The sequence below is a fragment of the Mizuhopecten yessoensis genome, unplaced genomic scaffold (genome assembly GCF_002113885.1).
Source record: "Mizuhopecten yessoensis strain PY_sf001 unplaced genomic scaffold, ASM211388v2 scaffold4535, whole genome shotgun sequence".
Taxonomy (NCBI): Eukaryota; Metazoa; Mollusca; class Bivalvia; order Pectinida; family Pectinidae; genus Mizuhopecten; species Mizuhopecten yessoensis.
The window spans coordinates 948,253-962,426 of NW_018405595.1; the positions used below are offsets into that span (position 1 = coordinate 948,253).

Genomic DNA, 14,174 nt, shown 5'->3' on the forward strand with positions numbered 1-14,174 from the left:
ATTTGTAAAATTACTCTAAAGCGCTTTAGCGACTAAGCGATTCAGTGTTCTAATGATAATAGTTCACTGAATCGTTCAGATCCTTTCTCAGACTAATTGCCTATCAGGATTTGACTAGATATTGACGCAAACCACAAAATCGGAATCTTAAGTACGAGCACCTGTTGTCATGTCAAAGTCAAGGTAAACATATTAAGAAATTGTTAAAACCTTCAAAAGTTTTAATTTCTGTTGTTCGTAAAACGTCCACATAGGGGGTCAAGGTTGTGTGGAATATTGAAGTATTGGAAACTTCAATATTGCAACTACTAAATGGTTGGTGAAACATTCACCGGCGACGTGGAAAATAGACCTGAATAACAAGGATGTCTGAGTACTCCATGTTTCCATACAACGAACAATAAAACACCAGGATTTATTTGGAGACTGTTGAACTTAACGACGCTCACCACCTCTTGAGAGCAAGAATCAACAAACAGAGTGTTAGGGAAGTTGACTTTGACACGCCGAGTGCTCGCTGTGACGTAGCCATTCTTTCGTACACAAGGAAATAAATCTATTTATTACCCAGGTTTGACATGCAGTGTTGTTTATGGTAATATATTTGAACGCAAGGACGCTTTGCTAACGACGTTCGAACGTCAAGTGGGCTTCTGCCATTTTGAATAGTGCAAGATTGATAGCTACTGTAAACTTCAGTCCGTGTATTGCATCCTAATAAGAGTGTGACAGTGTGCTCCGTTTGTATAAGGATATTCACGGGATAAGTATAAGGACAATGGCTGAGTCGGAATTGTACGTAATGTCAGTTACGTAGTTTTATTGTGTGACCTGAAGGTTTGCGGTTCTTTCCAGTAAGCGTTTTTTTGTGTAAATAATATCATTCAATTAGTTCATTTCTGTTTGCTTTATTCCAGTGCGAAATTACATGTATTCAGGAGAGGACGTTATTGCTATGCTGTGAAATATTTTGTTCAATCAACTGGTGATAAAAATTATTGAAACTGATCAAATTTCGCATATAACGATGAAGAATTTACTAACTTTTGCCGACATTTTATAGAATAAATCTAAAAAAATACTCACATCTTTGTGTTGGAAAGTTATTCAACAATGAAAGTACAATGTTATTGTTACAATTGACACATAACCAAATTCTATAGAACAAACAATGTTTGGACGATATATAACGATACCACAACTAGATGTGCCCATGTAATAGTGGAATAATTCTCTCTGAGCAAAGGACCGCCAGTGTTCTTTCTGCGTCCCCGGCTTGCCGAAACCCCAAAGACAGCTCCCGAGAGCTCATGCGATGGCATCACAGAGACCACCAACTGATCCATTGTGCTTACAGATGAAAAACAGACCGCATTGGTAGATCAGGATGAAAACAAAACACCAGCTACAAAGCCCCCGAGAATTTATTTACGACCAGGGGTTGTGTAAGTTGAGAATGTGCTGACTGTGTCAGTGGTATATTTACCAACAAGCTAGACTGTCAACAAGCAGACGTCAGAAATAATTATCTCCCCCCCCCCCCCCCCCCCCCCAAGTATTTTGTAGTAAAATTGCTTCTGGTGTTCGTGAGGAATATCTTTCGTGTACCTTATATGAGATCCGATAATATAAATACCTGGTGATATTTTACGTAAGCAATATACAATATCATTCTATTCAAAGTTAATACAAAATTACATTTACCATTTTATGGACTGAAATTGTTGGTTTATATGCTTTCCTCCTAAAACCACAGAACCCCCCCCCCCCCCCCCCCTCTAATGACTTTCTGTTTCATCCCACTTATATCTCAGCTTCCTTCCTCTTATTTCATAGCCCCTCCCACTTATTTCACATCTCCGACCCACTTATTTATCAGCCTCTTATCCACCCACCCACCAACATACCTCTCTTCTCCATCCCACTTATTGTTTCTCTGCTTCTCTCACTTATTTCACATCTTCGACTTAGTCCCTTCCTACTTATTTCTCGATCAACTCCCTCCCACTTATTCCAGCCTCTCACCTACCCACTTAATTGTCATCCCCGTCCAGCTCCTCTCACTTATTTTCACTATTTCTACTACTTATTTTCTAAGTTCATTCCCAGCTATTTCTCAAATCCATATTACGTGTACTTATTTCAGATCACTCTCTCCATTTTCTCAGCTTATTTTCACATGTTCATCAACCCCCTCCAACATATTTCTCAGTCACCCCATACTTATTTATCCTCTCCCTCGGACACTTATTTCTCAGCCCCCCCTTACTTATGTATCCTCTCCCTCGCACACTTATTTCTCAGCCCCCCTTTGACCTATTTCTCCGCTTCCTTCACATTATTTGTTAGTTCATTCCAGCTTGTTTCATTTCATTCACAGGTTGTTCTCAAATCAAATACCACTTATTTTCCAACTATATCTTATTCCCGCTAATTCTAAGCTCCTCCCACTTATTTTCTCAACATCCTCCTACATATTTTCTCCTGTTATTCCTGCTTATTCTATGCTTACTGTTCCCACTACGACCCTTTCAGTTTGTTTCACACTTATTTCCTAGCTCCCTTATCACTTACTTCTTCAACTCCCTCCCTTTTTCTCACTACCTTCCCCCTTTTTTTTTATTTATTCTCTTCTCAGATCTCTCTTACGTACTTATAGTATCACTTCCTCTTGTTTTTCAACTCTCTCTTAATTATATCTCTTCCTTCTCATTTTTTTTTCACTTCCGGTTATTTCCCAACTATTCACTTATTTCTCAGTATTTCTTCACTAATACAAATTCATCCTCAAGTTCCTATTTTACAGCTAACTCCTTCATACTTTATTTACGTCAACCTACCCATAATCCTTATCGGCTCCTACTCTCTCATCTCTATATTCAGCCCCTATCCCTGGCCCCATCCCCGCCCCGCCCATCTTTGTTAGATTTCATTTTATTGTACTACAATGAATCATCCCCTTACGTGTAGTTTCCCCTAGCTACCTAAAACTCATCTTGGGGCGGGTTCCCCCCTGGTTCGTTACTCACTACAGTTGGGGGCAAACTTAACATGGTATCTAGTGTACTTCACTTACTATTCTTTTCCCTCCTGATTCACTATTTTAGGTTTAAGTAGAGACGACTTTGTGGGGAAATCAGTTGAGCAATAAATATAAAATATATATAGATATTTACTGTGTAATCCAGTGAATATACCCATGTCATATCGTTTTGCGTATTAACCCATTTCACCCTATCAGCCCTCTTATTAAGTTTCAATTGTGACCTCCCGACTAGGACAAGTACATGGCGTCACAGACTTACGCACTGGAGTCAAAATGGCGGCTTTTTACATTTCAAGGTTGCATGAAAATTGTCGTTTTACACGAATAAATGCCACAAATCTTGATTATGTGGTAAAAAGGATCTTACACTCGTTTTCATTTCATATGAAATTCGTGACGAATTATTCATTTTAGCTCGCCAAAGGCTCGTTTCATAAATCTCATATGAATTGGAAACTCATGTCAGATCCTGTGTATAAAATAGATTTACTTATAACAAAGCGTCTTTTCTCGACATAAGTTGAATTTCAAACCAAACGTTTGAACTAAGAAAATATCATTTTCCCTGTCATTTTGAAGGAGACTATAAAATAAGAACAGCCCAAGTTTTTATTGGCAGAGATTGAGACAAAAACGACAAATAATCGTTTAAAATGGCCCATAAAACCCAGTAAACACGTAAATCTATAACAGTACAGCAGACGTACGCGTAGAGACGTAGAACGGTATTTCTGTATCTGACTAAAATACAACCTCTGACGTAAGTTCTGTAATGGGGCATCGACATAAATGGTACAGCCGAGCTTGACAGCAATATAATACAACCATTTAATGTCATCATTCGCACCCATTGAATGTAATAAAAATATATACACCTATTTTTCTATATTTGTATGCTTTCTGGCAGATCTGTTTATTATGTTTAATATTAGAATCGTAAATCAAACGTAATTGAATTTTCGACCATTTATGGCGTTATTTATGTGAATTCTTAGTGTGATATTTATGTGATTTAATAGTGTGTAAAAAGATTTCTGTGTGAACATTATGTATGACTTCTAATATTCTGTTAACAATTACAAGTACAGTAGTATACATAGATCAGCCATACGGTATAGCCATTTATCTCGGTCACAGTTTTGTATGATTATTGTAGAACGTACATGTAGCATATCAGAAAAGATGTCTCGATGCGTAGGCCCACGTGAGATCTGTAATAGCACGAAATTAGATTGTTATCTAAGTCCGTGGTCATAGTAATTATCGTTAATAGATATATTTCTTTTCATCACAAGCATTGTTCCCTAAAGCAAGAACGGACGGACACCTTATTAACTTGAATGTCCCAACCATTTCCTCGTCGCTTTGTTCCACATTTCTCGGAGCACATCGTCCAAGTTCGGTTTGTGATTCCATATAACCACGTTTGGGAACATCTTACTATACGTTTATACCACAGGCATTTGTTTATGTCAATAAAAATAGTAATGAGAAAAAAATCACATCCTACTCATAAAATAATTTGTATATTTTATGAGTAGAGGGTGTGATTTTTTTTCTTATGACTTTTATTGACAGAAACAAATGCCTGTGGTTTATACTTTTAAAGCAGAACTGAACTGGAAAACAGATGTCTACTGTCCACTATAAAACATGTCTACTGTCCACTATAAAACATGTCTACTGCCAGTGTCCACTATAACAAGAGCGGAAAAATGGACGGCTAGTGTCCAAATTTCCAGGGGGGGGGGGCCCATATAGTAAAAAACATGAGGAAAATGGGGAAAACACACAATTTTGAAAGAAAATTATCAGGGTTGGGGGTTTCTTGAAGCCGAAAAAAACCCTCTGGATCCGCCAAAGCCAAATGAAACATGTGTTGGAAAATGCAGAGTACACTGATCATGAGGGTTCGCACTTGGGCCGACTCTCCAAACACTAGACGGAATCTCTACGAAAATATTGAGCTATCCACAATTTTCAATCTGATTAAAATCATTTGCACAATTTTGTGCGGTCATCTTCATATTTTTTAAATAGAGACGCGTTCCATGGGAGGTAACTCTTATGTAAAAATACGGTTTCTGCGGTTGGCTTTTATTTTAGAAATTATTAGTAAACATCCGGATTTGAAAACGTTTCACAACAACAGGAAAGATTGCCAATGTATAAAGACATCTTTGATTGTGACACAACATTGCAAGTTGCCGAAGCTGATACATGTATTATTGTCAGCGCTGTCGACAAAAATATCGAGGAAACTATAGGAACATTGACGGTCTTAACCGTCTTTTCCAAGCCTTTGTCGACTAGTTCGTTGCATTATCAAGATGAATTGGGGACTGGCTATTTATTACCTTTTTATATGTGCGATCACCACAGTAATTGGTTCCTGCATAATATTATTTGTTTTTGAGCGCAAATACGTTATTTACTTATTTCATTATTACAAAAATATAATACAATTTTATCGGAGTGCGGGGAAATGGAGGAACTCAATTGACGAAATTGTCACTCAGCAGGAAAACATTCAAAGCTATGCTTCGTATATTATTTGTAAGTATCACTTCTTCCTTTCTATTTTACCAAGGAAAATTATTTGTATATAGCATTTATGCATGACTTGTCTTATTTGTTGTTATCAATGTTCTGTAAAAAGTGCATCCCTACTTTGAGAATGCAGTATGTGTTGGGGTTATTGGGGGATAAATAAAGAACATCAATATTACAAGCATCGCCTTTAAGAGGAGAATGCAGATCTAAAGGATCCTGCAGTACTGAGTGAAACAGAATTATTATTTTTTTGAAGTTTTATTTCAATTTCAGATAAATTGAGAACTAAACAGAACATTGAAATAGCATTTGTCTGCATTTTTACCGAACTGAACTGACATAGATATTGGTAGGCCTACTGCAAGTTATGGGCTTATTATTGCTTGATAAATGTGATAGATTATAGTTTTAAAAGCTTATTTGCAACATGCACCAAGACTCATTACAGGATCATTATTTGGTTGGAGTAAGTTGAAGACTTATGTGATGACTATGTACCTGACTTAAATTTCTATATTCAAATCAAAGTTAGAAGGATTTTGTTAATTATAAGTATGTTTTTTCCCCAGGTAATCTTGGATCAGATGTGGATGAACCCAGTCTGAGAAGACTTTTTACAGCATCTCATGATCGTCAGCCGCCAGAAGCAAATATTGCCATCAATATCGCAGTAGATTCCAAGAATCCATCTTTGAGAAAGGCATTCATAAGGATACCCTACCACTGTGCCGCAGCCTGTGATATACCTTCATTTAATAATAAGTAAAAAACATATCTTGTAACTATTAGGTCATCCATGATAATATCTGTATGCTATGTCACATAATGTGTGTAGCCTTGCCCATTAAATACCTTCATTTAACAATATGTGAGATCCATATCTTGTAACTATTTGGTCATCCATGATAATATCTGTATGCTATGTGATCACATAATGTGTGTAGCCATTCCCATTAATATCCTTTTAGTCTTTGGTCTGATGTCCACCAGTCAGCCCATTCGTAAACTTAATTTTGTTACCTTTTTTTTTCTCAGAGACTACTTAAGGATGACAAAGGATCTGTATAAATCTAACCTTAGAGAAAATCTAGCACATAATAAGCTCTTCAGAGAAAATCTTACACAGAATAAGCTCTTCAGAGAAAATCTTACACAGAATAGGCTCTTCAGAGAAAATCTAACACAGAATAAGCTTCTCAGAGGAAATCTTACACAGAATAAGCTTCTCAGAGGAACTCTTACACAGAATAAGCTTCTCAGAAGAAATCTTACACAGAATAAGCTTCTCAGAGATAATGTTACACACAATAAGCTTCTCAGAAGAAATGTTACACAATGATTTGCATGTTCCCCTTGTTGGTACTTGTTCATTATTGCTACATATTTTTCTCACATGCTGAAATATCTATTTTCAGTTGTATCTATTTTAAGTGGTATTTGAGGTTAAAAAATATGACAGCTTTTAAAAAAAAATCTATTGTCTCTCTAGTAAGCACATCCTATGTTTTCTGTATTATAATGTAGATTTTATGTATTGACAATTCATTTTTCAATTGTTTTCAGAAAATTAAGTGACAGAAAAATGGCAATACAAGAGGTTAAGAAGAGAAAAGATTTGTTAAGAAAGGATTTTAAATGGGTCAGTCCTAAACCAAATGTAACGTCTGTCTCTGAAAGAGTTTCTGATAACAAGATCTGGAATACTGGCGTTTTCTCAGAGTACCTTCTCATTGATGGAGGTAATCGTATCATGGATGTTGGAAGTAAGATCGTACCTGGTATCTTGGAGAACTCGGATGAAGCAGGTGGGTAAAGCAATTATAATCTTTTTCACATAGACTATTAAACTCAGAAACTCTTGAGGAATCTTTTCTGGCTTAAACTCAGAAACTCTTGTGGAATCTTTTCTGGCTATTTCATTTTGTATAATTTTTCCTTAAAAATTTGCAAGGTATATCTTTCTTGTTAGAAACGATTTGTCAAAGCAATAGTCATGCCATAAAAAACTATTCTTGTTCATAGATACAGTTTTTGGGAGTTGTACAGGGATTCTTACGTTTGAAACCAGAGGGATTAGTTCCTGTTATGTACTAGCTGCTTTCTACCGACTCGGCTAGGGAGAATGTCTCTTTAGCTCATTTGATAGAGTGTCGGACCAGTACAAGGGTTCGACTCTGGCAGAGGCATTGAAAAGACATGTCCTTTGTTACATCGGTGCCCATATAAGAACCTGGGATACATTGACAAAAATACTTGGTCTTGCTGTTACAAGAATCACTCTTTCCCCTTGAAACACTTGGGAAAAGTTCTTTCTCGGAGGGGGAGTATGCCACCATTGTAAATATCAAGCCTCTTCCTACCAAATTGGCTCAGGAAAATTTCTTTTTAGCTCATTTGGTAGAGAGTCACTCTAGTTAACCAGAGGTCCTGGCTTCGACTCCTAGCAGAGGCATTGAAAAATATTGTCCTCTGCTACACATTTAAATCTGTACTATTTTTAAGGAATTGGAATACTGTATACAGGGAGAAATTTGCCAAGTAAAACTTTTGCCATACGCTGATAAAATTCTCATTCGCCCAATGTTAATTTCAACCATCAGATTTGATTTATGTTCACTGTAAAGATAAACTTACCCTCATTGTGTAGGGCGAAAAAAGGTTAACATTTACTGACAGTGATTTATTATGCTCAATTTTACAGCCGAATACAGGCTGTTTCCCCTAGCTAAAAAGTGCCTTATTTTCCCAAAATGAATATATTCCCAATTTCAGTACAAAATAATGCTATATTTTCCAAATTCATAAAGGAACAGGCTATTGCAAAATTTACGCAACAAAAACTGCATTAAACTGTGACGAAAATTTCCCAGTAAACAGTATCTGCAACATCACAATCTCTAAGTGTACGGCATCATGTATACTGTCCATATTACGACACCACAATCCATTACAACCAATTACAATCTCGCTAGGTAATGTTACACTAATCACTCATTGACTTATATGTCTACATGTAAATACTGCCAGTATAACACAGTGGTTGTGAGATAAAAAGTACACATTTTATGTAGTGGAATAACTGTAGTCCTTATCCAGATTTATTTACTTGAACCGCAGGTATCCAGCGTATGGTGCTTACCTGTTCCTGTTTCAAGCAAATTAAGCAGGCAACGAAGCTTTGTGAACAGTACCAAGGATACATGTATTTTACAGCAGGTGAGCAGGATTGGTTTCATTTTTAACATTGGACAAATTGGTAATCTCCATAATAACATCATGGGAAATTGTCTGCTAAAAAGAAAGTCAGTGGCTGTCGTGTTGATTTCTTTGTTCAGGCGATGACACACTCTATGATATTTGTTATAAGTACTGAACATAATACTGAACATGACTTGATACACTCACTCACATAAAGGCTGATAACATCAGAATTACAATGGTAAATCACTAAATTTACAGAACAGCCAGCTAAGTGTACGTTTGAAATGTTGCTAGATACTTAGCACTAGTATTTTATGTTTGTTATACATGTATGTGACAGAATTAACAAGTTATATAAAACCAGCATTAGGGGTATCCTTGATGTTAGTTATAGACAGTCGTTACAGGACTGTATAGAGAGGTAGCTATTATGGACAGGTAGTCATAATGGACAGATGTTAGCTATAGACAAGTGTTTGTAGATGGGTGGTAGATAAAGAAAAGTGAAAGTTCAAATCGTGGTTGTGTACAGGTTGTCTTTAACATCAGTGATAGTTATAGACAGGTGGTCTGTAACTACAGGAGTTCTTTATAGACAGGTGTTAGCTATAGACAAGTGGTTGTAGATGGGTGGTAGATATAGAAAGGTAAAAGTTACAGATCGTGGTTATGTACAGGTCGTCTTTAACATCAGTGATAGTTATAGACAGGTGGTCTGTAACTACAGGAGTTCTTTATAGACAGGTGTTAGCTATAGACAAGTGGTTGTAGATGGGTGGTAGATATAGAAAGGTTAAAGTTACAGATCGTGGTTATGTACAGGTTGTCTTTAACATCAGTGATAGTTATAGACAGGTGGTCTGTAACTACAGGAGTTCTTTATAGACAGGTGTTAGCTATAGACAAGTGGTTGTAGATGGGTGGTAGATATAGAAAGGTGAAAGTTACAGATCTTGGTTATGTACAGGTTGTCTTTAACATCAGTGATAGTTATAGACAGGTTGTCTGTAACTACAGGAGTTCTTTATAGACAGGTGTACCTGAAATAAGCAAAAGAATGGAAAACATTGTTTTGTTTAAATACTTTCCTCATAATCAATATTTTGGTCTTACTATTGTAGGTGTTCACCCATCTAAAGTTGACCAGTGGGATGAGGACAGTCTGGCTGTGCTAGAAACGTATGCTGAGCATTCACAGTGTTTGGCTATTGGTGAGTGTGGCCTCGATTTGCCAGGGACCAACACTGAGAAAGAGATCAAGATGTTCAGACAACAGGTAAGTTATTCTAGGATATATGGACATTTCTTGCTAGAATCAATTACTCTATTACAAAGGTATGATTTTTTTGATATATTACTTTAATTTTTTCATGGCAATAAAATGTCAATGTCTATTCAGTATATACAATGTATTCCAAAAAGCTCTTGTGTTGAAGTCAGCATTACAGTAACACGACATTCCAAATGTTATTTGTTGTGATCAGCCACCACTTGTTTTAGTGTTAGACTACATAGTAAAACCTGATCAATCAAGTCACCATAGACATTGTCCCACATACCAGCCTTTTTAATCCAGCCACTATAGAACATATCCAGTTATCTCACTCTCTGGCCTCTTAAATTTAGCCACCATAGAACTAATTAATTTATACCACTCTCTAGCCTCATTGATCCAGCTACCATAGAACTAATCCATTTATACCATTCACCAGCCTCATTGACCCAGCCACCATAGAACTAATTAATTTATACCACTCCCTAGCCTCATTGAGCCAGCAACCTTAGAACTAATCCATTTATACCACTCACTAGCCTCATTGACCCAGCTACCATAGAACTAATTAATTTATACCCCTCTCCAGCCTCATTGATCCAGCTACCATAGAACTAATCCATTTATACCATTCACCAGCCTCATTGACCCAGCCACCATAGAACTAATCCATTTGTCCCACTCTATAGCCTCATTGAACCAGCAACCTTAGAACTAATCCATTTATACCACTCACTAGCCTCATTGATCCATCCACCATACAAGTAATTAATTCATACCACTCTCCAGCCTCATTGATCCAGCTACCATAGAACTAATCCAGTTAAAGCACTCTCTAGCCTTATTGATCCAGCTACCATAGAACTAATCCAGTTGAAGCACTCTCTAGCCTTATTGATCCAGCCACCATAGAACTAATCTATTTATACCACTCTCCAGCCTCATTGATCCAGCCACCATAGAACTATTATAATCCATTTGTCCCACTCTCTAGCCTCATTGATCCAGCCACCTTAGAACTAATCCATTTATGCCACTCACCAGCCTCATTGATCCAGCCACCATAGAACTAATTAATTCATACCACTCTCTAGCCTCATTGATCCAGCTACCATAGAACTAATCCAGTTAAAGCACTCTCTAGCCTTATTGATCCAGCCACCATAGAACTAATCCAGTTCAAGCACTCTCTAGCCTTATTGATCCAGCCACCATAGAACTAATTTATTTATACCACTCTCCAGCCTCATTGATCCAGCTACCATAGAACTAATCCATTTGTCCCACTCTCTAGCCTCATTGATCCAACCACCATAGAACTAATCCATTTATACCACTCTCTAGCCTCATTGATCCAGCCACCATAGAACTAATCCATTGTCTCACTCTCTAGCCTCATTGATCCAACCACCATAGAACTAATCCATTTATACCACTCTCTAGCCTCATTGTTCCAACCACCATAGAACTAATCATTTATACCACTCACCAGCCTCATTGATCCAGCCACCATAGAACTAATCTATTTATACCACTCTCTAGTCTCATTGATCCAGCCACCATAGAACTAATCCATTGTCCCACTCTCTAGCCTCATTGATCCAAACACCATTGAACTAATCCATTTATACCACTCTCTAGCTTCATTAATCCAGCCATGGCCACAGCAAACCCAGTTGTTCTACTATCCAGCCACCACTAATCCACTTGTCCCACCAGCCAGTGTTGTAGTGAACATATTGGCTCTTTCCTTTACACAATAAATTATAGTCCAGGGATTGATGCAAGTATCAATATAGTCTTGATATTGTGTGTGACAGGCATTTTTTGTTTCAGATTGAGTTGGCATGTAAACTTCGAAAACCTTTGTGGTTTTGCTCAATTGGAGCTGACAACACACTGATTCCAATCTTACGCGAGTACAGTGGTCAGCTGAAAGCAATGTGTGTTGGAGAGTACATACCATCAAAGGTGGAGAAATTTCTCCCGAGAATACCACAACTTTGGGAGCTTCTAGATATGGGATGCTTTGTGTCTGTCTCGTGTAAGTTTGGGTATGAAGGAATATTTCAAAATGCCTATAAGGCTTCGAGGTATTGCAAGTTTTAAGCCATAACCAGTCTTCATATAACCCTGGTTGTTACGAGGATATTTAAATCAATAAAAAACATAACAAACAAATCAAGCCATAATATGCTGATTAGGGCAGGTTCAGCTCTTATATGGTGGCAAACAGGCTCGGGGGTAGATTTCTATAAGCCTGACACTCTGTGCAGTATGGTATTTTGAAACATGGTGAAATAACACCAGCATATTGCTTTCCATGGCATGAAAAGACAGTTATTATTTTTTGCAATTTGTTTTTCTAATTGTAATTTATTTTTTGGGCACTACCTGATAAACACTCAAAAAGATTCTGGAAAATATTTTTTGCTGAAATGAATCAATCAATAAATTTTGTTCAAATTACTTTCAATCCACCTATAAGCAGCACCATTATTAGTAATTGCCATATAATTTTTTTTTAAACTTTTTTGGGGAAAATAAGAAACTATATAGCTTATAAATTATTTCCCATGTTTAAACATACAAAAGCAAAAAGAAAGTGTACTTGGGCAGATTTAAACCAAACATTAGCACAGTGATATCAAGATCCACAGTGTACGTACACCATTTCACAGATTCCACTTAAATCATAATGGGAAAATATTAATGTAATTAACCTTTAAAATAGACTTATCTAGGTTTCAGTAAGATAAAGAGTACATGTAATTGAAAAAAAAGTTTTTGTCAGGGACTGGGTCTACATGCACATTACCTTATATTATGTGTTACACAGACCAGATTTTACATGTTCTGAAAAAGAAATTTCCAGATTTTCACTTTATTTTTATTTATCATTTGATTTTTTAGCAATTTCCAAAGAGGCGAGTGGCTATGAGAAGAGTTGGTTTAAGGACTGGCTGAAGAAAGGTTTTATTTCTCCACACAAGATTATATTGGCCAGCAATGCTCCATCCACTCTCGTGCCAAATATAGAATATGAGGAATACTGTAGCAGAATGAAGCCTGACGAGATAAGATATCTCAAGGAAAGTACTGTAAATAGGTATGAGTCGAACTCCAGTGATGACCTGGACAGTGATCCTGGAAATTTGGCTGTCTTACTTGAGATTGTGGCCTCCTGCATGGACTGCCCGCCGAAGAACCTCGCTTCAGCTGCCTACCAAAACGCTCGAGAGTTTTTCAACTTTAGATGAGTTCCGTCTGTTCTTCAAAAACAACCAGCCTTCAGTTGACTGTATATGAAATCATACATACCCACCATCAGTTGGCTTCTTCTGGCAAAGATATTCTCAATACTGCAATTGAATCTGCCAGTGTTATAAAGCCACTATTCAAATATAATACAGGTATATTGGTACTGTAGTTGTTGTTCTAAACTGTCTTCGAATACCAATATTCATAGACATTGAATTTTATCCTGTCAGCTATGAGGTTTAGGCTGTTTTTTAATTGCAATATACTGGTAGACGTTGCACTCCACCCAGAAGCTGTGAGGTCTAGACTGGCTTTTAATACTAGTGTACTGGTTGCACTCCACCTAGAAGCTGTGAGGTCTAGACTGTCTTTTAATACTAGTGTACTGGTTGCACTCCACCTATAGCTAGAAGCTGTGAGGTCTAGACTGTCTTTTAATACTGGTGTACTTGTTGCACTCTACCTAGAAGCTGTGAGGTCTAGACTGTCTTTTAATACTGGTGTACTGGTTGCTATCCGCCTAGAAGCTGTGAGGTCTAGACTGTCTTTTAATACTGGTGTACTGGTTGCAATTCACCTAGAAGCTGTGAGGTCTAGACTGGCTTTTAATACTGGTGTACTGGTTGCACTCCACCTAGAAGCTGTGAGGCTTAGACTGTCTTTTAATACTGGTGTACTGGTTGCAATTCACCTAGAAGCTGTGAGGTCTAGACTGTCTTTTAATACTGGTGTACTGGTTGCACTCCACCTATAGCTAGAAGCTGTGAGGTCAAGACTGTCTTTTAATACTGGGGTACTGGTTGCACTCCACCTATAGCTAGAAGCTGTGAGGTCTAGACT

General features: G+C 37.3%; 1 protein-coding gene across 2 annotated transcripts; it reads left to right on the forward strand.

Annotated features, from left to right (window-relative positions):
* The first annotated feature begins 1,429 nt into the window (after positions 1–1,429).
* Positions 1,430–14,079, forward strand: LOC110449226. Of its 2 annotated transcripts, XM_021495948.1 has the most exons (8): positions 1,430–1,445; positions 5,153–5,602; positions 6,169–6,361; positions 7,163–7,404; positions 8,717–8,815; positions 9,922–10,076; positions 11,910–12,117; positions 12,987–14,079. In XM_021495948.1, the coding sequence occupies exons 2-8, from the start codon at positions 5,377–5,379 to the stop codon at positions 13,331–13,333; spliced, it is 1,470 nt and encodes a 489-aa protein (XP_021351623.1). In that variant the 5' UTR covers positions 1,430–1,445; positions 5,153–5,376; the 3' UTR covers positions 13,334–14,079. The 2 variants fall into 2 exon arrangements, with proteins under 2 accessions (XP_021351623.1, XP_021351624.1); XM_021495949.1 differs by lacking the exon at positions 1,430–1,445 and having other exon boundaries at positions 5,150–5,602.
* Positions 14,080–14,174: the final 95 nt, after the last annotated feature.

Coding starts and splice junctions, on each gene's coding strand:
- LOC110449226 (XM_021495948.1), top strand. CDS start 5,377: ATGAATTGGGGACTGGCTATTTATTACCTTTTTATATGTGCGATCACC. Junction 5,603..6,168: donor CTATGCTTCGTATATTATTT/GTAAGTATCACT, acceptor TTTTTTCCCCAG/GTAATCTTGGATCAGATGTG. Junction 6,362..7,162: donor ATACCTTCATTTAATAATAA/GTAAAAAACATA, acceptor AATTGTTTTCAG/AAAATTAAGTGACAGAAAAA.